At 37.5% G+C, this 25,848-nt stretch overlaps 3 protein-coding genes across 19 annotated transcripts; 2 read left to right on the top strand and 1 right to left on the bottom strand.

Moving 5' to 3' along the window:
• Positions 1 to 109: 109 nt before the first annotated feature.
• LOC107269507 (tankyrase) lies at positions 110 to 12,170 on the bottom strand. Of its 15 annotated transcripts, XR_003060214.1 has the most exons (16): positions 11,946 to 12,170; positions 10,552 to 10,754; positions 10,119 to 10,444; positions 9,792 to 10,045; positions 9,308 to 9,641; positions 9,010 to 9,140; positions 8,720 to 8,948; positions 8,240 to 8,625; positions 7,171 to 8,165; positions 6,751 to 7,097; positions 1,897 to 6,676; positions 1,523 to 1,693; positions 1,201 to 1,362; positions 1,046 to 1,131; positions 488 to 709; positions 110 to 369 (listed from the first exon to the last, which is right to left on the bottom strand). XR_003060214.1 is itself a non-coding variant. In XM_015743411.2 (12 exons), exons 1-12 carry the CDS (start codon positions 12,136 to 12,138, stop codon positions 6,436 to 6,438), a joined length of 3,573 nt encoding a protein of 1,190 aa, XP_015598897.1. In that variant the 5' UTR covers positions 12,139 to 12,170; the 3' UTR covers positions 3,133 to 6,435. The 15 variants fall into 15 exon arrangements, 1 of the variants encoding a protein (XP_015598897.1); XR_003060213.1 differs by having other exon boundaries at positions 674 to 709; positions 1,046 to 1,362; XR_003060210.1 differs by having other exon boundaries at positions 488 to 1,131.
• Positions 11,651 to 15,481, top strand: LOC107269508. 3 transcript variants are annotated; one of them, XM_025086805.1, is made up of 8 exons: positions 11,651 to 11,928; positions 13,040 to 13,264; positions 13,331 to 13,484; positions 13,588 to 13,730; positions 13,801 to 14,000; positions 14,069 to 14,459; positions 14,533 to 14,784; positions 14,862 to 15,481. In XM_025086805.1, exons 1-8 carry the CDS (start codon positions 11,886 to 11,888, stop codon positions 15,335 to 15,337), a joined length of 1,884 nt encoding a protein of 627 aa, XP_024942573.1. In that variant the 5' UTR covers positions 11,651 to 11,885; the 3' UTR covers positions 15,338 to 15,481. The 3 variants fall into 3 exon arrangements, with proteins under 3 accessions (XP_024942573.1, XP_024942572.1, XP_015598899.1); XM_025086804.1 differs by having other exon boundaries at positions 11,652 to 11,928; positions 12,967 to 13,264; XM_015743413.2 differs by lacking the exon at positions 11,651 to 11,928 and adding an exon at positions 12,175 to 12,765 and having other exon boundaries at positions 12,967 to 13,264.
• Positions 15,482 to 15,655: 174 nt separating this feature from the next.
• On the top strand, positions 15,656 to 25,718 carry LOC107269482 (cytoplasmic aconitate hydratase). The gene is made up of 15 exons (XM_015743359.2): positions 15,656 to 15,800; positions 16,906 to 16,998; positions 17,144 to 17,310; positions 17,700 to 17,845; positions 18,230 to 18,623; positions 18,705 to 18,876; positions 18,956 to 19,173; positions 23,184 to 23,343; positions 23,437 to 23,657; positions 23,741 to 23,897; positions 23,987 to 24,222; positions 24,289 to 24,425; positions 24,528 to 24,675; positions 24,745 to 24,911; positions 24,979 to 25,718. The coding sequence occupies exons 1-15, from the start codon at positions 15,746 to 15,748 to the stop codon at positions 25,229 to 25,231; spliced, it is 2,724 nt and encodes a 907-aa protein (XP_015598845.1). The 5' UTR covers positions 15,656 to 15,745; the 3' UTR covers positions 25,232 to 25,718.
• Positions 25,719 to 25,848: the final 130 nt, after the last annotated feature.

Raw genomic sequence — 25,848 nt, 5'->3', positions numbered from 1 at the left:
TTTTTATACAAATATTTACATGTATTGACTTAGCATTTTTTAAATGTGTCAACAAATGTTGCGCAACAGGCTTGACTTCGTAATTTTACAATGAATGAATAAAACGTCATACCTATATCCTCTTTATTATCTAATATCGAACCTGTGTACAATTGTCTTACGCGCACGCCCTTACGGAACGAGAATCGCAATGCGTAACGCTGTGTCGGAGCTTCAATTCTCTCGGCTGCTTACTTCGTACTCATAATAAGAAAATCAAGTTTTTCAAGTTGGCAATACGAAACCCTCGTCATTACGCTCTGATAAGCCCTTTGTCCGTATTTCCATGTCCTTATAGCAGATGCTTTAGCTGGCTGCCACCAAGCCCGTCTATTGCAGACATAAAAGATAATAGTCGGTGTGATAAAAGAATTATTTTTAAAATTGTTGTATATTTTTCTGCAACGAACAACATTAATAATTTATTTCTTGGGTGATATATTTATACCTCGGTTTGATTTCCCCTTTTATTCTTTTCGCCTTTTATCCCCTTATCGACTGATGTTTTATGCCGGGTTACGAGAAGCTATCTTATCCGACTATGCGATTCGGCTTATAAATTTGTTTCTGCCAATTACGCCTTTATTTTGCTGACGTTTTGAAAGCTACATATTGCGAAAAAAAAAAAACTTACGGGACAAAGTTGGCGTCTGGATGACATCTTGTAATACTGTAATCAATACGTAAGTACATTTCGAATTTATGATTTTGATTATTGTAACTATTAAAAAAAAAAACCATACAGTACTCCCACACTGAACAGGGGTACACATTACTGGAAATTAGATATCAAGAAAGCCCGCCACTATGTGCATGGTAAATAGGGTTTAACAGTGACAAACTTATACGCATCTCCTTCGCACAGGCCAACAGACAGGACTGTGTGAGGGAACCTGCACCCCTCTGTCGGCGGAAGTGTTAAATATTAGCGAAGGATCATTCTACCTACAGCCAGAATGACTTTTTATTACCTAATTATATACGGATAAAGAAATATCTTCCATACTTGTGCCTTCCCAAATATCTTCTCTTGACTTTGCTGTTTACCGTCATACTGGTCAGTTTGTTCCCCTTAGTTTGCAAAAAAATATCCTGCATAAATTTTACACCACGCAATTATCACATCGACCAATTCACGTCGCTCGGTACGTCAGTACATACATATGTTTTAAAAAGCAGGAAACGGTTTTCATTGAAGATTCCGTATAAACTTAAACATTTTTTTATTTCTTAAAAAAGAAAAGAAAAATAGATATCTCTTCTATCCGCCACGCGAGTATGCCAATTAACTCAATCGGGTACATCAGCATCGTCGGCAGGTATCTGTGCAAAAGCAATAAATCTCTATGAGTTCCTGAGGGAAACCCGTTCCCGGTTATTTTTATCATGGGCATCGATAGGCTAACGTCTAATGCCATTATTACAGGTTTGCCAACGAGATAAGTAGCGATTCTCTTATATACAGACACTTATACGCACTTACAATTTTACGGTCTGTTGCTCATTCTCAGTAGAACAAATAGTCCACGAGTTTCTACATCCCCAAGAGTATACTGACAGGCAGTATATTGATATCCACGGTGCATTGGTAAATCCTACAGACATAACCACAATACGAGAGACTAAGATCGATGGTAGAATCGATGACAAATTCCTAAAAGAAAAAAGTCACCACCTAAATAAACAAAATCACACAACCAGAAGTAAACTAGGAACGATCGCGTGACGCAGTATGTCGCGAAAAAACAAATGGTTAGGTTAAGTTAAGAAAAAAGATCAGGAGAAAAATGCAGACACCGTGCGTTCTTCGCGCGAAGTAAGACAATTTATCGTGGCGTCGATCGTTCAGAACGATACCATCGCTAAGGATGCAACTTCCAACTGGCCGCACAGTCAAGTATACCAACGGAATGAATAACGTCCTTTCCCAGGTACTTGTAAAGAATCGCCATTTTCATGGCGACAAAATCTCACGGCCTCGTAAAGAAAAAAACCCAGGAAAAATCATGCACGCACAAGTCGATAATGTAGGGAGACTTTGACCACTGGTGTTACTGGTCACGCAATGTGATTGACGTTTTTGGGCGTCGGGATAATTTTTCTTCGATACTGCGTCATACGTTTTTTCAATCTTTCAGCTTCCTCTTTTTGTCCTTATCTGGGCAAGTTATACGTGTATTTTTATCGGAATCGACGCAATTACCGAATATCATTTTATTTATCCGCGTTGTCCTGCCTTATCGGCCTTCAGGCTATTAATATTATAATTGTTTGACTCAGTTTTTTTTTCATAATTATTCCATCTTCATTAATACTTTTTCCATATGGAATAGGTTTACTCGTGGATATATCGATATCGAAATAATCGTTACGTACGATTAGGACAGCTGAAGCGTGCCGTAGAGTTATCTATTGTATACACAAGTATTAAAAAAACTAGATTCTCTATACTATATGTATCACTATAAAGTTATTTAACGTTTCATGGATTGTTTGTTTGATTCTTTTTTTTTACGCGTGATATATAAGAGGTGCTATCCATGATTATCGGGTGACACTTTGGAGTTATCTCTATAGTTTTCGCTTTATCGTGACCAGAGCAGTAATAAGTATATATTTTTGGCCAGCCCCTTCTATATTTAGAAGTTTTATCCATCGGCGTTGTGCAACACTTTTTTTTACACTCTAAGAAAATTCGTTGTTCTTTGTAAAGGAAAATAAACCAAAAATACCACATCATTACTTACCTGGTAACTGAAGCTATATCATTAGATACAGTAATAGAGTAACATAATAAATAAAATGTTGCTAAAATGTTTGATAAGACTTCAAAATTTTCTACTGTTATTTTAACCTTTACTAGAAGAGCCTTAGAAGGACCGCTTTATCAATAGCATTTCATATAAAGTTTTAAAGAGGTCAATTAACGCTTACAAAGTAAGGAAGATTTGATCATTGATCCTAAACTACAAAGGTCCGACTTTAGGAACACTTAACAATATAAGGTACGTGAGAGTGAAAGTACAGTTTTACGCAGCTCTCCTCTTATCTTAAATAATTTTATCGACTTGGTATCAAATAATAATAATGTAATAGATTTTCCTTAGTTTATTGAAAATTTACGTAGAAACAAACTGAACAGGAGGGCTAAACGTAAAACTCGGATCGCACGTATGTAGTTAAGGTTTAAGAAAGATATCACACAGATGGGTTCTTAGTAAATTATAGTAAAGAATTGCTTAAATAATAATCCTAGACCTTTTGTCTTTGACATTGAAAATGTCGTTGACGACTTATCCAATCGACAAATGAGACCTACGATATTCCTATGGAATATCCTTCTTTTATTACGTGACAATAGCGTAACGTTAGACTATATGTATAAGTTAATACAGTGGAGATACATTGCCTCGTTACAATGCTTAAGTTTACATACGATCGTCTTCCCGATAAATCTACCACAGGTGTACCGAGAATAAGTCTGGTTACAACATATAATATCCACAGAACGTCCATAGGATGTCCAAAGGATGTCAACAGGACATCCGATCATCGTCGGATACAGAATAGCATAGGAAGCCAAAAATCTGCATTTAATCGCGACACCAGAATAATTTATAGTAACGCTACGAACAACGACAGTAATAATAGCGACATTATCAAGAACAGCGATCGCATAAAGATTTTTAAAAAAATTCGTCAAAATTCTGAAATATTCGTATTGTCATTATATTGATTTAAGCTGATCGCAAGTTTCCTAATTATTTGATAAAGATTATAATGCAACTTCGGTTTTTGACTATACTTAATTTCCAAGCATTTCAAGTGAAACAACCTTGCATTTCCGCATACGACCCACCCAGCTAATACGCATATCATGATATATACACATGGGATTACGTAAAACGTCATATTTACTCGCACGATTGATTCCAATGACTTAGATAGTTCGGTGCACGTAAATATTGCCAATGAGATTTAGAAATAGTCTATTACTCTCGTTATTTTTTTCACGGAATAACATATGCCCCTGACCACAGACAATCGTATCACATATGGTATGTCGTACGAGCATACATTACGCATGTGAGAAGGACAAGCGTCGTGAAGCCGACCGACGGACTAGCATTTTCTACGTATAAGATCCATCCCGAATAACGTACAGGATGTTCAGATTTTATGGAATCAGATTAGTAAGGTCAAAGGTCAATCCTTGGTCGGCATCGCAGAGACAATTCAGTGCGGTAGAATAAATTATAATTAAATGATAACAAAAGCGGGAAGATACACTCAGGTTACTGAGAATCATGGAAAAAGAATTCCAAGGATTTCATTTACAGTTTACTCTTGACTACGTGTGAACGCATGTATACATAATATATGTGTAACGTGTACCCGAGGGTGACCGAATGATAAGACTACGCGATCGACATTTGTCCAATGACCGATTATTAAAAATAACACACCCGTGTATACTCTGCTTATTCATTTATTTATCAGATATTTATCCAAGCTAAATACCCATAAATAAAAGCCACCGTCACCTATAAACTAGCTAATAGTGGCGCGCGCAAAATCGCCCTGAAAAATATTATCGGCTTTCAAGTATTTACTTTTCTTTTCCTCCCTTCAATTCATCTTTATTCGCTTTGTCCGCCTTAAACACTTTATCCGCCATTTTTTTTCTCACTATCTATCCCTTGCTTTATATTGTAGTGTATATGGATACACGCACTCACGCACGCACTGAACGCGGACGTGTCAGACTTGTTTATCGTGGACAGATTATAGTTTATAAACTATACCATTTCTTTTTAATTTTAATTCGTACGAGCCACCAGATTTGCCAGGTCATTTTATTTCGAAATAGCACTGCGACGTACGACGAGATTAATGGAAATTTTACATGAAGCGCATGGAAGATGGGAGAAATATAAAATCACGGATTTCGTTTAATTATTGGTAATCGATACCATAATACGAATTGCTATGATAACTCTCATATTGTATATCTAAGTGTAATACTGCGAAATTAGAAATATATACAGGGAGATACCGGCACATTCGGTTCACCCTGTAGATTAATATAACATTGAATAATCATCTGTACGTATAGATACGCGTTAGGTTAATTAAACAACTAAATTCTGTATCCCAATTAATTCGAAGACGCATCTGACAAAACTGGTACTTGGTATGAAAGTAACCATGATTTCCTTTAGAGATGAATGACGGAGTGCCAAGGTATATTGGCAATCAATAAAATTCCGAAAATCGAATAAAATTCGAGTCTTTCGAAATGAATGGTTGATTGATACATGAGAAAATTTCCGGCTAGGAGCGAAGAGAGAAAACTAGTATTTTATCTATCTAGTACGAATGAGTTTAATACACGAGTGTGAAATTTTGTACACGGCCGTTAGGCGAGTGAAACAATCACACGAGTCTTACACTCATTCGTTAGCAGCTAGATACAACGGTTTTTGTAACAAATGCTCGAAGAAAACGCTTTCTGGCCTTTTTCCTACAAGATTTGGCACTGTTGACCTGCTTAAAAAATATTTTTTAGTAGGTTTCCCCTTCGCTAAAAATATTTTAGATGCCTATGACGTCACTATCGGGGATTTTTAGGCTATTTTATAGTCATTTGTCCAAAAAAATAATATTTTAAGGTGTCTCTGGCGACACATTACGGGGTATTCTTTGAGCATTTTTTTACAGAAAAAATATTAATCTCGCACGAACGCAGCGCCACGTCTATAGAACGAGTATCAATGAAACCTTGAATGAATTGTGCCAATTTAAGCGTCTCTCTTTGTAATAATCGTTAATATAACGTTTAGTGTCCATTAAGACAGTTATGTTATTATAATCTATACACACTTACGTATACCGCTGATATAAAAAGGAATACCAGATATCGTATTCCTTAGCAATTGACTCAACGGTATTCTCGTTGCTCGCTTCGTGGCCTTTGTTTATTCATAGATCGTTTGAAATACCGATCTATAAGAGATCAGTTTGTCCTAGTATAGTCGCGCAATAACGTAACCATCTCGTGACTTTTCCATGTAGCTTTACTCTACGTAAAACGCGCGAATTCAGTTTCATCGATATACGAGAGGTTGGGACTCGCTTGCACGAGTATCCGAGTTCAGTTCAGAGAATCATAGTGTCTTGATTACCTTATCAATCAGATCCCGCACGTAGCTCACACCTACGAGAGCTTAGACAGCTTTCGATGAAAGTCCTAGTGCGATGCGTTAGATAAACCATTGCGAGATAGGATGGATAGAGTAAATGTCTGGCCAGGACCTAGGAGATGACGTCACAGGTTCTTCGTCTCTGATAACAACAGAGACGGCATAGCTTTGCCGTGGGGCTAACCTCTTCCGATCACCGATCTTCACCACCCTCGCCACTTCCGCTTTCCTGCTGGGGTCGGACGATCTGATAGGTTATTAGGTACTCGGGATACGCCTGTTCACCCCTGTATACCACGTATTCAGGGAACACTAGACCACCTTGAGATGGTCTGCCCATCACGCTGTGATGTCCTGGTGGAGCGTGTGCCATCTTCATCGCTGAGAATTGCAGGAACGATTTACCGAGTGTTACCCGACAGAGTAGCAGATGCCTGGAATTGTTGGTTGAGTTTATTTTTTTTTGCTGTCTCTTTAAATAAATTGTATTTTTGAAATTTTTTATTACCTGTGGCAGATATAGCAACTTCTGTCTTTATGTGCTGGACATCCGGTACCGCCACAGATACCGTAAACGTATTGATTACTTTTACTACTGTGCTCTGCGAAATAGATGCCAGCACCGAACATTCCACCGATATAAGCATGGCGCTCGTCAAAACCTTTTTGAACGATGGCGTTTATGAAAGAGCTACCGTGGAAGAGCATCCTTTCGTTAGCTTGAGGTGCAGCTGGACTAGGAGTTGCTCTAGGAGTTGTACTAGGTGATGCTGGTGCAGCCCCGACTTCCTCTGCCACTTCCTGTCTTCTATGGGCGTATCGTTCCCACAGCTTCCGGTTTTGCACTTTTTGTATCTGGGTAAATACAGAAATGAAATATCATAGAATTCTCGTAACTTCCCCACGTATCATTATCTCTGAAACTCACCCTGATGATGTTGTAGCGAGAAAAGACGCCACCGGAATGTCCGTTGTCTCTGTGTTCTCTGACGGTGCTCTGCATCTCCTCCTCAACGGCCAGGAATTCCTTGTCCTCTGCCAGGAGATCGACCAATAGAGTTCCAGGATTAATTGATGGTTGCCAGAGGGATCCTGCCGTAGAGCTAAGAAGCTTGTCCATCCCTTTGATAAGCTTGTGTCTGTATCCATAAGCAGAGATCCCGACCTGTTTAAGGTCTTCATGGCCCATTTCCGCCAGGATGTCCAGAGTGATCTGTTCTCTCTCGAACAACTCGAGCAAATGCTCCAGACCAAGACTCTGAAGAAAACCAGCAACAGTTGTGACACTGGCGGTGCTACGCTCCTCGCACATATCCTTCGATTCTCTTTCTGAACAAGGTTCTATCGAGGGCATCGGACTCAGACAGGAAGTAGGTCTAGCCATTGGTACGCAAAGCGTCATAGCAGCGCCGGAAGGCATTATGACGGTCTCTTGTGTCAATGGTGGTGGTGGAGTAACAGGAACTGTAAATAGTAAATATTTAATTTCATTCTTAATAATGACATTAAATTGTAACAATTTGTACTCACCCGCAACTATACTCGGTGGTCTACTCGGTGGAACGGAAGGAACAACTTGTTGGGATGCCATGGCATCTTGAAGTAAACATCTAACGTCATCTGCACTAGCCAAGTCGACAGGACTTTGACCTTCTTGATTCTTCAGGAAGGGATCTGCTCCATGTGCTAGCAGAAGAGCACATAATTGTGTTCTACCCTTCTGCGCAGCTTCGTGCAATGGCGTGAAGCCCCATTTGTCAGTGGCATTAACGACTGTATTGTATTTTATTAACAAAGCCGCAATGTCCAGATGCCCGTAACTTGAAGCGTTATGTAAGGGTATCAAACCCCCCTTATCTTGAGCGTTTACGTCGGCACCACGTTCTAGTAGGAATTCCGCCACTTCGAGATTATTATATCCAGCTAAAAAGCAGAAAAAAAAACATGACAGTTGAACTGAAGTCTGTAGAAGTTCAAGGATTTGCTTGTATACACACCAGCCAAGTGTAACGGAGTACTGTTTCGACCCTGAGCATCTCTGCAGTTTATATTATCTTGTGTAACCAGTCTTTGCACTCTGGCCAGATTACCCTTCTTAGCAGCATCTAGGAGAGCACTGTTTCCTCGTAGTAGATCAGCCACATCTTGATCCCCATCTCTTACGAGATCCAACGGCGTCGCTCCGTCTCTGTTCTTTTTGGTAGCATCCGCACCGTGCCTCAGGAGAAGCCGTACGATTTCGCACTTACCCTTAGCGGCAGCCTCGTGCAGTGGTGTAAATTTCCATAGGTCAGCCACATTCACAGAGGCACCGTGCTTAACAAGCAGTTCCGTTACCTCGTAGTGACCATAGGAACAGGCATTGTGAAGTGGCACCAGCCCACTGATAATATCCAGGAACACGAAAAGGAACAAGTTTATATAACGTTCTAGACAAAATGAAGACCAAGTAAGACTTCGTCAGAAAGTATCCGTACCCTTTATCCTTGGCATGAACATCGGCACCGTGTGCTAAGAGATACTCGACGACGGGCACCCTATTGTACCCCGCAGCAAAGTGTAACGGCGTGGAGTGCCTACCGTCCAGGTCACGACAGTTTACAGCATGCGAATTAGCCTGAAGGATTCTCTCTACTGCCGTCAAGTCACCAGCCTTGCTTGCTTCTAAAAGTTGAGCTTCCACGTCTTCCGTTCCGCTTGGTGGATCTAAAGAAGTGACGTAAAAGTCAAAATAAAGGCTAAAGATGACTTCACAATATGACCTTACCTTGTAAAATTTTAAGGACGTTTTCCGTAGCGACCTGCGCTGCGGAATATCCTTGCAAAGAGACTATGGAAGGATCCACATTGTACGACAAGAGTATCCTGCAGGCTTGAACGTTGTCCTCTCTGGCGCACCTAAACGCATTGATTAATATTCTTATTTTAAACGTTCCTAATTACTAAGCCCTTTCGCAGTAGTTTACACACGTTTTCGTCACTCGCTATGAAATCATTGCTAACTTAGAAGCAAAATATGAAGATCATTACGCAACTGACTACACTAGCGCCTTCGCGGAAATTACCTGTGCAAGGCCGTCTGCCCCAAACCATCAAGTGCATTGACTTTAGCGTTATGCCTCAGTAGAACATCCATGGCGTCGTAATGGGAATGATCCGTCGCGACGTGGAGCGGTGTCAGGAAGTCCTTATTCTTCTCGTTCAGCGCGGCGTTCTTCCTTATTAGAGTCTCGATTATTTGCTTCCTCTTAGGATAGGGCGTGGCTACGGCACAGTGCAAGGGTGTGTCGCCTGTATAAGGATGCTTGAAGTTGACTACTTCTTGGGAGAGATATTTCTTAAGCTTCGTAGGATCAGCCTGCCTGCAGGCGTCCAGTAGACAATGTCCTTTATACTCGTCTGAAATCGTCAAAAATATTTAATACTTCTTACAAACCAGCCTTATGTATTTCAGCCAGTATCAACATGGCCTCCCAGACAAATCCTTAATCTCGCGTATTATCATAGAATTAACAAAAAATCGAACAGACTCGGCATTGATTTACTTACACGCCAGTCTTTCCTGCAACTCAAGCGTGGGTGCTACGTCGATGGCACTTTTGCTATGGCAGTTCAATTGCGTAGGATCCGCACCCTCGCTTAAGAGCAACGAACACACTTCAGCCCTGGACTTGCTGGCCGCTTCATGAAGTGGTGTAAAAGCCCATAAATCACTTGCATTGACAGCCGCCCCGTGCTTCAGCAGCGCCTCTGTCACTTCGAAGTGCCCGTAAGAACAAGCATTGTGAAGTGGTACCAGACCCCTTTAATTATAATACTACGTAAGTCTCAAAGCCATACCCCTACCTTTATCGATATAAAATCTGATTCCTCTACCCTTTATCCTTGGCATGAACATCTGCTCCGTTTTGAAGTAAAATTTGCACAACCCGTGAACGATTATATCCCGCAGCTAAATGCAATGGCGTCGACCGCCGTCCGTCGCTGGCATGGCAATTTACGTTAAGAGGATTTAGCAGTTGTAGAAGTCGTTCCTCGTTTCCGGATCTGGCTGCTTCTAGGAGCTCGTCCTTTCTGTATTCACCAGTCAACACCGGTTTCGTGATGGCATCGGCTAACTCCAGGGCCGTTTTGCCTTCTGTGTTTCGTATATTTGCATCTGCTCCGTGTTGTAGCAATGCTATGCATACGTCTATTTTACCCTGTTGAGACGGATCCAATTATGAACTCAATTATGAGGTGCATTTTGTATTCTTATGCTGCCTCTTGCAACTATTAATTGCAAGATGTATTATAAGTGGATGAATACTTTTATAGCTGCTTCGTGAAGAGGTGTGTAGTTCCAATTATCTCGAGTGTTTGGATTAGCTCCAGCTTCTAGTAGAAGTCTTACAACATCGGAATGACCAAAGGAACAGGCGTTATGTAGAGGATGCAATCCGCCGTCATCACGAGCCTGTATAGACGCACCCGCTGACAGGAGAAATTCTACCACATCTCGTCTGCCGTATCCTGTGGATTAGTCAAGTTTTTCATGTATCTGCATTGTTGAGCATCGATGATTATAAAAGTAAAAAGCACAGAGCATGGTCAGGATAATATGTGCGAAAGAAAAATTAATGCTCCTCGCTGGACAGCTGAAAAAGAATGTTCGATTCCAAGATTTATAAGACTCATGATGTCATGTGAAAGGGATAGGTAGAAAGAATGTGACACTGTTGGGTCTCCTATTTTTCTTCATGGCTGATTTATTTTGGGACCACCGGCTCCCCTTTTGCTTCATTTTTATAGACTGTCTTGCTGCTTCCATTGGAAAGGTATTCCAAGCACACTTAAAAAATTATAATTTTATGAAATTTGAAAAAGTTTGCCATGTAGACTTATTATGCTAGAAAAAGTCTAGATACTTTCATTAGGTTTCATGCCTAATGAATGAGGAAGTAGCTTGCATGCTCAGGATAAGGCACAGTTAGATTTCTGTTCTGCCCACTAAGCAGAAATCCTATCTTATACAGATACTAGTAACTAGTATCACTTTGTAACTATATAGTTACAAAATCATTATGGAATCTATAGCAATTGCAGCACTTACTTTTAATGAATCATTTCAAAAATTGCCATTGCTTTCACTTTCTCTTTAGTATTCTAACGCTGGTACTACCTATAAATGGATCACCTTACTACATTCACTGATTGTCAGCACAAAGCATATTATTATTATTATTATTATTATTATCACCAAATCAACAACATATTTTGCACCTGCCATTAAGAAAAAGTAATCAAATAATCATTCAATGATTGTTGAGTCATCTATAAGTTATGATTAGAGCAATATAAACAAATGCAATAAAATTTAATAAACAGTCCCAACAAGTGGTACAGGAAAGTCTTTAAATAATTATTTGTATGGTTTATGTTGTTTTACAAATGAGACACAAGATAGGCGTATTATTCAGAAAGTTTCCAGCGTGTTGATTCTTTTACAAGATATTTCGCAAGACGTTCCCGCAGAATGACAGATGACTACAAACAACAGTTAAGGCCGTTCCAGTTCCGCAATGGATTAACGGTCCAGGAGGTCGTGGGAGTTATATCTAGGGTACTCTTTGTCACGGAGAAACTCGTTTAAACGATTACCAAATGTCATCCATTCACGGAGAAGGCAGCAGGATCCACGAGAAGGGTAAAAAAGAATCTCACCAGCTGCGAAGTGCAGAGGGGTGGACTTGCGTCCGGCCGTGTCTCTCGCGTTAACCGTCTTCGGCGTTATAAATTTCTTCACTCTGACGAGATCTCCAGTTTTGCAGGCTTCGAAGAGTTCCCTCAAAGGGTCTGCACCCCCTGACCCTGACAGGGATTCCGCATTCGTCAGTACCGAACGTCGTCCTGCCATTTCACACCGCCATTTTCATGCTACTGTCGAATATGTACTCTTGAAGATCCGCAACGTCCTCTATACGACATACGCAGGAACTAGTGCAAGACGTCCAGACATCACGCAGTCAAGGACCAATTCTCCTTAGCAACCGATTGAACTAAGTTGAAAATTGATATTAATGTATTGGACACTTCGAAATTATTCTTGTATCACGTCACCCTAGTAGATTAAACAATATAATTGGATCCTGGTCCACCGATTACAATCACGAGAGGTCGGAGTTTTATGTGAATTATTGAGAATATGTGATTCACCATTTTGACGCTGAGTACCGTCTCTTAGCAACGTGGTCCAATCTCTGTAAACGGAATTTAAAACTCGTTATGGCGCTGCAGATATTAGAGGCGTATAACCGTTAAAAGGAGTTTTATTAATTTGTTAAGTAACTTGATATTCTGTGATATGTCTATAAATCATCAGGCTTCCCTTGTTCACAATCGATCACTCGTTAATCGACCTGGGATGACCAGTGTACCATATTCATCTTCATCTTCGGACATTAGTGCATCTTTCTATAAAAATGTATTTATCCTCTCCGAGATGGTTCATCCTACTGAGGATTTCCGGAGACATTTTCGCGAGGTTCGTTTATTTGTTTTATTGAGGTAGTTTATTGTATAAATATTCTTGGTTGAATTTTTGATTGTACTTCATAAACAGCATCTTGCTGCGAGCTCCTGTATTCTTATGACAGTGCATTTTATGTAATTATGAAATCGCTGACATATTTAATATACGTTGCCCTTAGCGTGTAGGTGTATGAATTTTATGTCCATGTTATAGGGAATGTTCGATAAACCAAACACTGTGGGTTTTATTCACGTATCTCACTTTCTTCTTACGATTCACAATGCAGAGCGGTTTAAGAAAGCTGTGCAATGGCCAATAGTATGCAAGAAGACTGAGGCACAGTACCGCAATAATGTCAAGGATTATTTGAATATTTTATCAAATGAAAATCCTAATATTGGATTTCCTGCGATACTGGCATCTCATTTATTACGTGCTGGTGGTACTAAGTTTACAATGATTATGTGGAAACTGTCTCAACTTGTTTTGTACACATATCTTAAAATGGAATGTAAGTTTGGTAAATTAATTAATAATACTTGTGTTTAAAAACTACAGAATCTTATTTATTGTTAAGGTCAAAAAGAAGTTTTACTTCCACCAAAAATGGGTTCCGCAAAAGATTTGACAAAACAATTCTTTACCAATGTTATTGAAAATATTGAATCTGAAATTCAGAAATATGATCAAGAATTTTCAAAAATCAAAGAAGACTTCAGCTTATTTGCAAAGTAAATATTCTTATTACAAAAATATTGCAATGAATATGGGTTCGTCCAATTACCTTGACTATATAAGAAATAAACAAGTTATCAAGTCTTCCACATTTTTTAGGGAAGTAGCTGACGATATTATTCTAAGTCAGTCAAAAATATTTGAAACAAAAAAGATCTTAGGAGATCTTGTTTCAAAAGCCCCAGTTGCAGTTCCAATAAGAAAACGACTAATGGATCTTGATGACGATGAAATCATTGAACGTTAGTATTTAACACATAGCAGCGACAGTAAATATATTTTGTGTAAACAATTATTAATTAATACATTTAGTTTGGAAGAGCAACATATTAAATAGTCAGTGCTGTCTGAGAAAGAAGCATGCTGTTTTGCAAGACTTGGAAAGCCTTAGCAGGGACATAAATAATATGATAACAAATATCCTCTCTGAATCAAAAGTATTGGATGGAAATTCTGTACCAAGAGTAAATACGAGTATCATTACCGAATCGAATCTGCCACCTGAAGTTCAGGTAGATATTAAAATTCATCTACTATTTTGCATATAAATCATGAGTTAGCTAATAAACTTATTTTCTAGGTACTTTCTAGCAAGTTGTATATGAATAACAAAATTGTACTGTCGACACTCTTGTCATTATTTTGTTCAATACTTTATCAATTACGATGGCATTTAAAAGATAATAGGCTACCAGATTTATCTCATCAACAATTACAAGTGCACGCCATCAGTGAGGACACGAGATCAATGTGCAATCTATTCCACATGCTTCTCACCAGGATGGGGTGTCTTTCAAGTGAGATACAAGTGCGAATCCATCAAAAAGATAAAATTCTTGACGATTCACTAAAGAAAAATATGGTTCCTGATGCGTACAAAGTACTTTTTATGCCATCGCCAACAATAGACTTAAATTCAAAGCAACCAGGAAAAGTTAACGCTTTAAAACTGGATCTCTCACCAGTGGAAGGTATTTTTATTGAATAAGAAATTTTATATTGTAATAAGTAAATCATGATTTTACAAAACTTTCTTCGTTTTAGGAATGCACAAAGCATTGTTTTCACGACACAAACGGAAGGACGACGGTACACTGGAGTCTTCGAAATTGAGAACAAATTTATTAATTTCGCGAATCAATTTCGACGATACGATATCCTCGATAACCAGTGACAAACAATCGTCGTCATCCTTACGAAAAATCACATCGAAACTGAACGTTTCCGCGATTAGAGGTGGCGGAAAATACTCAAGACTATTTGGTAGTGTTATAAATAAGAATAGCAGTACCAGAGGTTTGTATAAATAAACTTCTCAATAGTAATAATTTATCAAATACAGAATTTTCAATTAATATATTCTCTTTTCATAGCACATAGTAGTATGATGTCCATCCCTAGCAATTCGAAGGCAAATTCGACAGCGCTCATGAATACCATTGGAGAAATAGAAAATGTATCGGGGCTCAGTTTAGATATGACGGCCAAAAGCTTATTGAATCTCACGCGAGAAACAACTGACTTTTTCTCTCGTAATTCGAATCAAAACGAAATAAAAACTATGAGTAATGTACCTAAAAGAGACAACGTGTTCCACTTCGACACGGAAGTCGATTCATTAAAATCAATTTCTCACATGAAAGTGACAAAACCATCAATTGCTGACGGAACGGAAGTGGAACTATCGACTGACATTAAATCCACAATGTTAAAATCCGAAAGTCATACAAAAACCAGAACAAGACGTTCGATCAGTGACTTAGTAGAAAAATACAGAACACTAGTCGAGAGATCGACAATTGAATCAGTACACTTTGAATCCACTACAAATAGCAGTAAAGATGAATAAAGACTGACCGGACTTCGTTTTTACTGTTCCATTCCATCAGAACACCACATTGGATCAGAAATGATATATATTCTTATTAGCAGATAAATAAATGTATTATATTTTCTATACGAAGATACTCATTAAATGATCGTATCAATTTCACATGCTTTTCATTAAATCTCAACCAAGGTCCTTGGCACAAAAATATCCGTTAATCCTATCCGATCATTACTGTATAATTGTTGTTTTTATAAAAAACGCTAATCTCAATAATAATTACATAATCAAACACTTGATAAATTTGCATATTAGAATACTAGGACAGAAGTGGTGGTGAAGCTTAACGCATGCGAAAAAGCAACTCTTGTAGCATAGCTACGTATTATAACTATGTAGACAGTGCTTGGCTGTATAGAACAAGACTCAATGGCATCACAGTTGCTAGTGGACGACGTGACTTTGCCAGTGACAATCATGGCTGGTGAGTAAAATATACGTCGTTGTTGATCCTTAAGATTTTGACAAGATTTATAGAAATAAGATCACTAATTAGTATCGATCTTATTGCATAGGATTTATTTTCTCGTCGTGTTAAATAGATATAATTAAACAATCTTGTTTTAAGTGATATTCAGAGGTTAGAGACTTACGAACACACGACCCACTTTACGTGCAGCTCGTCCTCACGTATTATACCTATATAGTTAATTTCAGAAAATTCGAAATAATTTTTCCTCAAATCTTATTTTTTGAGTAACATACTTTTATTATTTAAGTACTTGACTTAATGAAGTAGTATTATGCATTGATCTTTGCCTGATTCTTTTTCCCGGAAAATGCATTGTTTTTATATCTTATGAAATACAGCTGTTACATGTATCGAGAGTCGAATAATAATTTGTCTTATAATTACATTGTCTATTTTGGGTTTATTTTATTTTTATATAGTACCGAATTATATTACATGTAAACCGCATTTTTGTGACTGTTATCAAAAAGCGTGTTCTCCTCATGATATTCAAATAATTATTCATTATCGCTTCTTCCTCTTATCTTTGAGCAGTTTGAAACTATTTTTTTATTTTTTCTTATTTAATGAACCTTGTGAATCTCGCATGATGATTAAAGAGATTATTATTATCTTTCACTTGTTATACTGAAAGCCCGTGCGACTTTCTTTTTCTGTCTTTTTTACGTCGTATGATTAGGTTAGAAAGAGAACAAAGTCGCTTAGGCGGGCTTTCCGAATCTATTTATGCAGTTTCTCTTCCACTAAAATAATATTTTCCATGACAATGTCAGAAGAATGCTAAGATTTCTTAGAAATAACTATTGTAGAAACATATTTTCCCCATCATTCGTGTATTGCGTCAACAAAGTTTGCTGTACCGGAATAACCGATGGATTTAAAATAATTGGAACATCTGGAGAGCGATTTTGTGACATTGAAAAGATTCCATTCGTGATTCCTAGTAATAAAATTCACCTAATTAAGCAATGTCAATAGCGCCATTTAATCGTGGAATTCAAATAGCACCTGTACAATTTTTTCACAGAGATATCACGATGTTATTTGTAACTTACAGCTAGGAATCCCTATAAGTCTCTGTTGAAGAGAATTAAAGTTGGCGAGAAGGATCGTCAGTACTTCGATGTCTCCAGTTTCGACGATCGCTACGGTAAATATGATGAAAAGAAAGAAAATACACGTTCTGGATGAAAAAGAATGGAAACTAGATAAGCGTAGAAACTAGATAAACTAGATAAGCGATAAGCGTAAGCGCATCATAGTGTAAATCTTATTTTATTGTTTTATTGACACAGAGAGATTACCGTTCTCAATAAGAATTCTACTAGAAAGCGCCGTAAGAAATTGCGATGAGTTTCAAGTAAAGAGCAGCGATGTCGAGAAAATTTTGGACTGGGAGAAAAATCAAACTTTGGAAGATGGAGTTGAAGTGGCTTTTAAACCAGCCAGGGTGATACTTCAGGTAAATGAATATTCTATATTAATGAACGTATTAGGTATTACAGGTTTTCATATTTTATTTACCAATTTCAAAATTTCTTACTCTTTATTGCAACGACAACAGTTCTATTGATATCAGTATCCTCGAACGATTTTCCATTTAGTATTGTTTGTATTGAAGTTTCTCTTTGAATACATAAATCAGTTTCTTTATATTCATTGACTTAAAATTATGCGAGAGTTTGTGCTGTAGAAGGTTGCACTATTACTTAAGTTTCGTTTTCCATTTTCGGAGCACATTGCCCCTTGACCTCTCAGTCGCGCCTGATCGTTTCTAGATTACATTAACGGTGTCGTCTTGTCCATGTATTAAATCAGTAGTATGCATAACACGAATGTTTTGTTTAATAGGATTTCACAGGTGTTCCCGCGGTCGTCGACTTTGGTGCCATGAGGGATGCTGTTAAAGAATTAAGTGGCGATCCTAATAAAATTAATCCAATATGTCCTTCGGATTTGGTCATTGATCATTCGGTACAAGTCGACTTTAATAGAACGTATGTATGATTAAATCTTAATACTTTTTATGTAGTCACGTTATTATTTTACTTACTTGAACTCATCTTATTTGAAATCTAGTATTCAGAAAGCCTTTACGAGTTATTAAGGATATATACTTTACATAATCTGTATGATAACATATCTACATACATTTACTTATTTATCGACACGACCTATAAGGTCATCAAACTATACCAAATTGACTTTATCAAAGCATCGATTAAGCGATTAAGGGAAGGTCGATCTATCTATTTTATTATATACCTGAAATTTACATAATGATCGAATATATGATTAACTAATGCAATGAATTGAAGTAGTAATCAAATAATTTCAAAATTTTATACAAATCTGAAAGAGTAAACATTAATAATTTACAGTTCGGAATCTCTGCGAAAAAATGAGGATATGGAATTCGAAAGGAACAAGGAACGTTTTTTGTTCTTGAAATGGGGAGCCAAGGCCTTTGAAAATATGTTGATCGTACCGCCGGGAAGTGGTATCGTTCATCAAGTTAACCTGGAGTACCTAGCGAGGGTGGTTTTCGATAGCAACGATATTCTTTACCCTGACAGCGTCGTTGGAACAGATTCTCACACTACGATGATCAACGGCCTTGGAGTTCTCGGCTGGGGAGTCGGCGGCATCGAAGCAGAAGCCGTCATGTTAGGTCAAGCAATTTCTATGTTACTACCCAGAGTCGTCGGCTACAAATTAGTTGGAAAATTAAACCAGTACGTCACGTCTACTGATCTTGTACTTACAATAACGAAGGTAATTAAAAATTAGATTAACCGTACAAAATGGATATCTTCTTGTTAACGATTTACTAAATAGATAAATATTTATGCACAGAATCTACGTCAGCTTGGAGTCGTCGGTAAATTCGTTGAATTCTTCGGACCTGGTGTATCCGAACTAAGTATTGCTGACAGAGCCACGATTTCTAATATGTGTCCAGAGTACGGTGCGACTGTAGGATTTTTCCCTGTGGATAATCAGAGTATTTCATACCTTCGACAAACTAGTAAGTTGAAGTTTCAGGCGTTATCTCTGTATGAAGGAAAGAAAATATTTAACAAAATTTATATTTACTACGTCCTCAGGTCGTTCGGAGGAACACATTGAGCGCATTGAGAAATATTTGAAGGCTGTAAGAATGCTGAGGAATTACAACGATGAGGCTCAGGATCCTATCTTCTCCGAAGTGGTTACCCTGGACTTGGCTACTGTCGTATCCAGTGTAAGCGGACCTAAGAGACCTCATGATCGTGTTTCCGTGACGGATATGAAAGCCGATTTCGAAGCCTGTCTGACAAACAAGGTAAATGCAACATAATTCACTACTGAATAATTTACATAATTAACTGCGCAGCTTAGTATCATCCTTCACATTATATAAAACGTGGTTTTGCTTTTTGAAAATAATTTTCTTTTCGTGTACGTTAAACCTTGCCAGGTTCCTAATTAGACAGTTGGCAAAACAAATACTTAATACTGCGGTTACCGATACACTTAGCAATATTAAAATACATCGTGTAGATACTGTGGATGCAGCTGCAAGTGACAAGTGCAGAACGATGAACGGTTAGTACGTGTATGGGACAAACATAACCCAGTGACGAATAATTAGTAACGTCAAACAGGGCAAGGTTTATCCCATGTTGTACTCCAGTACGATGAGCTTCGAAGAAACAAATTTAATGTCGTTCCAGTCACATTGTTTAGAATCCTCTTCGTGATCTTGACCTCGAGCGCAGTATCGTTGATATTCAAACTTGATTTAAATTTGAAGCGGAGTTGCGTTGATTTTGAACGATAGGATCCCAGGTAACTACTGCTGTGATATGAGGAATTTCTTACGACACATCACTGCAACAGTTCCTCTGAATCTTACCGTTCTTCTCGTTGCAGTATTCTTGGTTAGCATTACGTACAAGCGTGCTGAGAAGAAGGAGACAAACATTATCTTCTGTAAATATTGTCCTGAAGCCACTGTTGTCTCGGCGTCCCACGACGTTGTGTCACAAACATTTTGCCTTGCTGATCTAGCTTTATGATCCTTCAATTCACCATACAGTTAGATCACCAAAGAAAAATATATGGGACTCATGGATTCCCATTAATCTGCATATTCTTCCTGGTGAAATATTCTTCTATTCCTCAAGTCCAATCGAGGCTTAGCACCAATATGGTCGTATTTACGTTGTTCATTCTTGTTGTGAGGGACGAGTATTTCGATCTAGTCACGACTTCCATGTCAACGTGTCACTAGATCGATACTTCGCCCCTAACTTCAAGATTTGACCTTTATTTATTATTGTCAATAAATTCGGTTAGTTTCAAATTGGTTGTTCGTTGAATTTTGGAGTATAGGGGACGGACATTGGATGAATCCTACCCGGTGAGGTTTTAAATATTCCTTACCGGATGAGATTTCACCCGATAGCAGCCTCCTATTTTTTTGTAATATTCATTCCTCTTAGTCATTGAATTAAATCAATTTTACAAATCAGAATTACCTTGCCAATCCTCAACAAAGAACGTTACTTTCTGGTATCCATTGTCGTTGCAGCGAAAAGCCTCACTCGTCCAAACTCAAACTTCCAAACTCAAGCTTCTCAACACAGTTCCGCAGTAGCTAATAGAACCGTAGATAATTGACCACTGATGACCTCTTGGGCTAGTGGGTCCCCTTATATACCTGATGAAACGCATTCCCCACCCTAGTTAAGAGTTTCGCACCCCCTCATGTGCCTTTCCCAAGTGAACTCGAAAAAATTGCAAACTGCCATTGGCTATTTCTCAGGTAGTCGAATGTCATCCTTTAACGACCTTTTGGAATTACCGATAGTCGAAGTTGAATCCGTCGAAAATTCTTTGAGACGTTTAAGTATGGTAGACCATGTTTCTAATTACACTGGAAAACAAGTTGACTTACTGTACTACTCTTCCATAATAATTAAAAAAAAATATTTCTAACTTTCAGTTTATCAAACTCCTTGGCAATTTTCTACCACGGTTATGCTTATATTTCTAAAGTAACATACTATGCAAACTTACTTGGGAGAGAAGAAACCATGTGGAACTTCTTCTTGGGGATTAAAGAGAGAAAATTCTTAGCAGCAATAGGCAAGAATGCTTCATCCGTTGAATCGCAGGAAACAATGGTCGGTTATGATTTCAACGAGTCGTTCGAGGCTATCCTGATCGATTTCTATTCAAATACGTCAAACACTGGAATCGCGTTACGGTCTAACTTCCGCGAGCACATTTGTTAAAACGCGTGAATCATCCCGAACGTGGCTCTGACGTTGCTTCTTCAGCATGAAATTTGAGTCTGCTGTTCGTTAGGTTATATTTCGACTTATTTGTACTCAACTTTTAATATTGCTCCGGTATCCTTTTGCAAAAAGTATATCTATATTACTTCTGGATGAAGAAAAAAACTGTTGATCACTCGTGTATCTCTCCCTTTGGCTTGTTTATTATTTTGAATTCTCCTTAGAAATTTTCCATTGTTTTCGTTTTAATTAGACTCTGAATTTAGTTCAACGGTAAATTAAGAAATTTTGTTTCCAACAGAACTCAAGTGTCTAGTCTTAACTGTAACTTATGCATTGACGATGACAAAAGAATCCCCTTTTTCGTAATGCTAATTGCTGAACTAATTATGAAATTCCAATACCTCACTACATTCTGCCTAATGTGCCTTTGGCTCAAATGAGTTTACATGATTTTTATTGTATTCTTAGAAATCGTATGTCGCTCTAATGCTCGTCGACGCGCGTCTACTGCACAGGACATAAAATTTTGAATGAGAGTCAAACTTAAATATATTAATAAACTTCATGACTATATTATCAAACAGTTAGAATCATTTCAAAAGATATTTTCGGACTCATATTACAGGGGACCGTTACCTCGTATTCGTTTACCGTAATAAAAGCCCTTTGAGGATTTTCAGCAAAATTCCTGCCATAAACTAGAAACGGTACTTCGTTTATTATTTTCAGTATAATATACAATATGGATACTGAATATGTTGAAGGCAAAAAAGTGAATACAAGTTACTATATAATATATATTACTTACGTTTCCCTAAATAAAATCAAGAACTGCTTTCCTGCTGATTGAAATTTTGTTTAAATCTCAAAATAACTTATTATAATTGTCTTGGTTTAATTATTAATTGACAGTTCCGTTCGATGTACAAGAAGAGACTGCCTGCTTGACTACGATGAAGGAAATCAAGGCGTGCCTTAGAAGAAATTGCTGATACGACATCCTTTTCATTTTTGCACATACTACACATTTCATCGTTGCCGCTAGTGTCGAATTATATCCACTTTTGTTGCAAGCCGTGCATTCTGGCGCAAGCGATCGAATCAGGATTGCACATGCATTTATTCCTTATGGCGAAATAGAATCCTTTCACTGCTAATAGAAATTAAAAATTAGAATTTAATTCTCAAAATGATCCTAATGCGTAACGAGCAATAATACTTCATGTACCTCGTTTCAAATTAATAATCAGAAAGAGCCACTGTACAGTTATAACTATACTTGCTAGCAGTAGCAATTAAATTTTAAATTTTCAACAAATTTCGGACACAATGGACGTAACTGTTCAACCCCCTCAGGTGACTCGAGTCCTTTTCCCTTGAAGTAATAACCCTCTACCTGAACTCCTTTCAGAGACGTTCGAAAACATTTAAACTAAAATTAGACGAATGATTTCTATGAAACTAAACAGGATTTACCTGGTGAATACTGTGAATTGTCCAATCTTTCTAGGACATAGTAATTTACCTATTGATTTTTCTAAATTTTTTTTCTAGAACTTTACTTGTAAATATTATGGATCTCTCAGGACTATGCTATGCTCACATGCAATTCGAGCATTGCACCAGGACATTTACTCTGATAGTTTTCAACAAACTTATTATTTCGCCTTTTCAACAGGTTTTATATTCTGTGGAAATTTCGTGGTACGTCTGAGGTCGATTACCCACACTAGGTCATTATACTTTCACAGCTTGAGATAATTTTTTGTTTAATCATCAACAGTCTTAATTGAATAATAAAGTATTTGATATTACTTGCTTGCTATCATTTAGGTATCGTATATCCAAGTGTTATAGTAACACATCGTTCGCAGCTGCTGTTAAAAACGAATGACGAATTCGTCTTCACTTTAAATCTAACAACTATGCGATGCTAGTCCTTAGGATTATTATTTGTTTAATTCTGAGATATGATTACAAGAAGAGTTGCGCATGCGTCACACATTCTTGTAGAGATTAATCACTGTATAACTTAATTGTGTTACAGGTCGGTTTCAAGGGTTTTGGATTGGCACCTGAGAAACGAAAAGTTCAAGGAACATTTGAATTTGAAGGAAAAGAATACAAAATTACCCATGGTTCTGTCGTTATTGCTGCCATAACCAGTTGTACAAACACCAGCAATCCAAGCGTCATGCTTGGTGCAGGTAAGATAATTAAAATCTTGATTACAAAATATTTCTAAAAACAAATTCCCATTTATTAATAATTGATCATTATTTCTGAAACGCTTCTTTCAGGTCTTCTTGCTAAGAAAGCTGTGGAAGCTGGCCTTACTGTTGCTCCTTATATTAAAACATCTTTATCTCCTGGTTCTGGAGTGGTGACTTATTATCTACGTGAAAGTGGAGTTATTCCAGCGTTGACTCAACTTGGTTTTGATATTGTTGGATATGGTTGTATGACTTGCATTGGTAACAGTGGTCCACTTCCTGATTCTATGGTGGATGCCATTGAAAAGGTACTTAACAGTAGTAGCATGACATTTTTTTCATATGGTATTCGAAAGTTTGTACGATATTTAAATTTGTCCCTTTTATACAGAATGAACTTGTTTGTTGTGGAGTACTGTCTGGTAACAGGAATTTTGAGGGTAGAATTCATCCAAATACAAGAGCAAATTATTTAGCCTCTCCACTCTTAGTCATTGCTTACGCCATTGCTGGAACTGTCGACATTGATTTTGAAAAGGAACCGTTGGGTACGCTTTTGTTTTTTGTACTCTTCTACAATCGCATATAAGAGATTTTTTTTATTTTATAAATTTGTCTTGTTTTTCTAAACACATAGGTCGCAGAATTGATGGCAAAGAAATCTTCTTACATGATATTTGGCCTACCAGGGCGGAAATTCAGGCCGTAGAACAAAAACACGTAATTCCTGCAATGTTTAAGGAAGTTTATAGCAAGATTGAACAAGGTAGTAGTAATTGGGCTACTTTAACAGCACCTGAAGGAAAATTGTATCCTTGGGACGAACAATCGACATACATAAAAAAACCGCCTTATTTCGACGGACTTACAAGGGTAAGTAGAATATTTGCTTGCTTTTCATTCTAAAAATATCCTATGATGTACTTATGCACATTACAGGAACTTCCAGTAATAAAACCAATATCCAAAGCTCGAGTTCTTTTGAATCTTGGTGATTCGGTTACGACTGATCATATTAGTCCAGCAGGAAGTATCGCGCGTAATTCCCCAGCAGCAAGATATCTTTCTAGTCGAGGGTAAGGAATTTCAAAAATTTAAGAACAAGGTGCTTTCCGGTAGTGTACAAAGGAAGCGAAGATAAAATCTACTTTGCTTAAAAAAAAACTTATGAATTTTAGGCTGACACCAAAACAGTTCAATTCCTATGGTTCACGTAGAGGAAATGATGCCGTAATGGCACGTGGTACATTTGCCAATATTCGATTGATGAATAAATTTATAGGCAAAGCTGGACCACGCACGATTTACATTCCTACCAAAGAGGAGGTATGGAGAACTTACACAAAATCATTTTCGAGGTATAGAAATGTATGTTATTTGTATTTTTTTTTGCAGATGGACGTTTTTGATGCAGCAGAAAAGTACAACAAGGATGGCGTACCGTTAGTCATTCTGGTGGGCAAGGAATATGGATCCGGCTCGTCCAGAGATTGGGCAGCAAAAGGACCTTATTTATTGGGCATTAAAGCCGTCATAGCAGAATCTTATGAAAGAATACATAGGTAAGTACTCCAGGCGTGAGTAATCTTTATTAAGTTAATTAATAATTTATCCTGTTTGTTCAAAAAGGTCTAACTTAGTTGGAATGGGTATCGTTCCTTTACAATATCTACCTGGACAAAATGCCGAATCCCTTGGTCTTACGGGATTTGAATTATACGATATAACCATTCCAGAGAATTGTCAACCTGGTCAGAAGATCACTGTTGGCACCGATGATGGAAAGCAATTCGAAGTTATTGTACGATTTGATACGGAAGTTGACCTCACCTACTTCAAAAATGGTGGAATTCTTAATTACATGATCAGAACGATGATCTGATAAGGATATACTATCGTTAAATTACTTAATACGAATTGATTCCAAAAATAATTTAATCTGATAATTATTTAATCGAGATGGGGATCCATTTGGTCAGGAGTCTTCGTGTTTATAAGTTGTTTCTTAATGGAAATGGTTGCTAACTTGTTGTATAGAAAGGAATTATGAAAAAAGATGCATACATGAGGTTACCATAAAAACTCTAAGTTGGAAAAATCAGAAAATTGTTTGAAAATGATAATAATGACACTATCATCCGGAGACTGAATGTAGTTTCTTTTATTGTTTTAGTGAAAAAATAGGCTTGTATCAAAACAAATAAGTTATTGTCTAGTTAATCGGGAATTAGTGTTAACAAACGACTTTTATTGGGAAATTTGGGAAATGAAAAAAGTAGGCCCTACTTTTAACAAGCTTTGTTAGAAAGAAGAAGTGTCACTTTCCAGTTTTAAGTGTTATCTAAATAGATTTTTATATTTTATCCAAAGCATTTGTTTATATATAATTTTTGAACCAATACCTTATACATGTATGTACATGATAAATTTTTAAAAATTGTTTCAGCTAAAGCCATTTAATTTCATTTTAAATCCAACCTTCCTTATAACATTTAATTC

The sequence above is a fragment of the Cephus cinctus genome, unplaced genomic scaffold (assembly GCF_000341935.2).
Source record: "Cephus cinctus unplaced genomic scaffold, Ccin1 Ccin1_scaffold0662, whole genome shotgun sequence".
Classification (NCBI taxonomy): Eukaryota; Metazoa; Arthropoda; class Insecta; order Hymenoptera; family Cephidae; genus Cephus; species Cephus cinctus.
The sequence above is the reverse complement of the archived record's forward strand: the minus strand, read 5'-3'. Positions and strand labels throughout refer to the sequence as shown.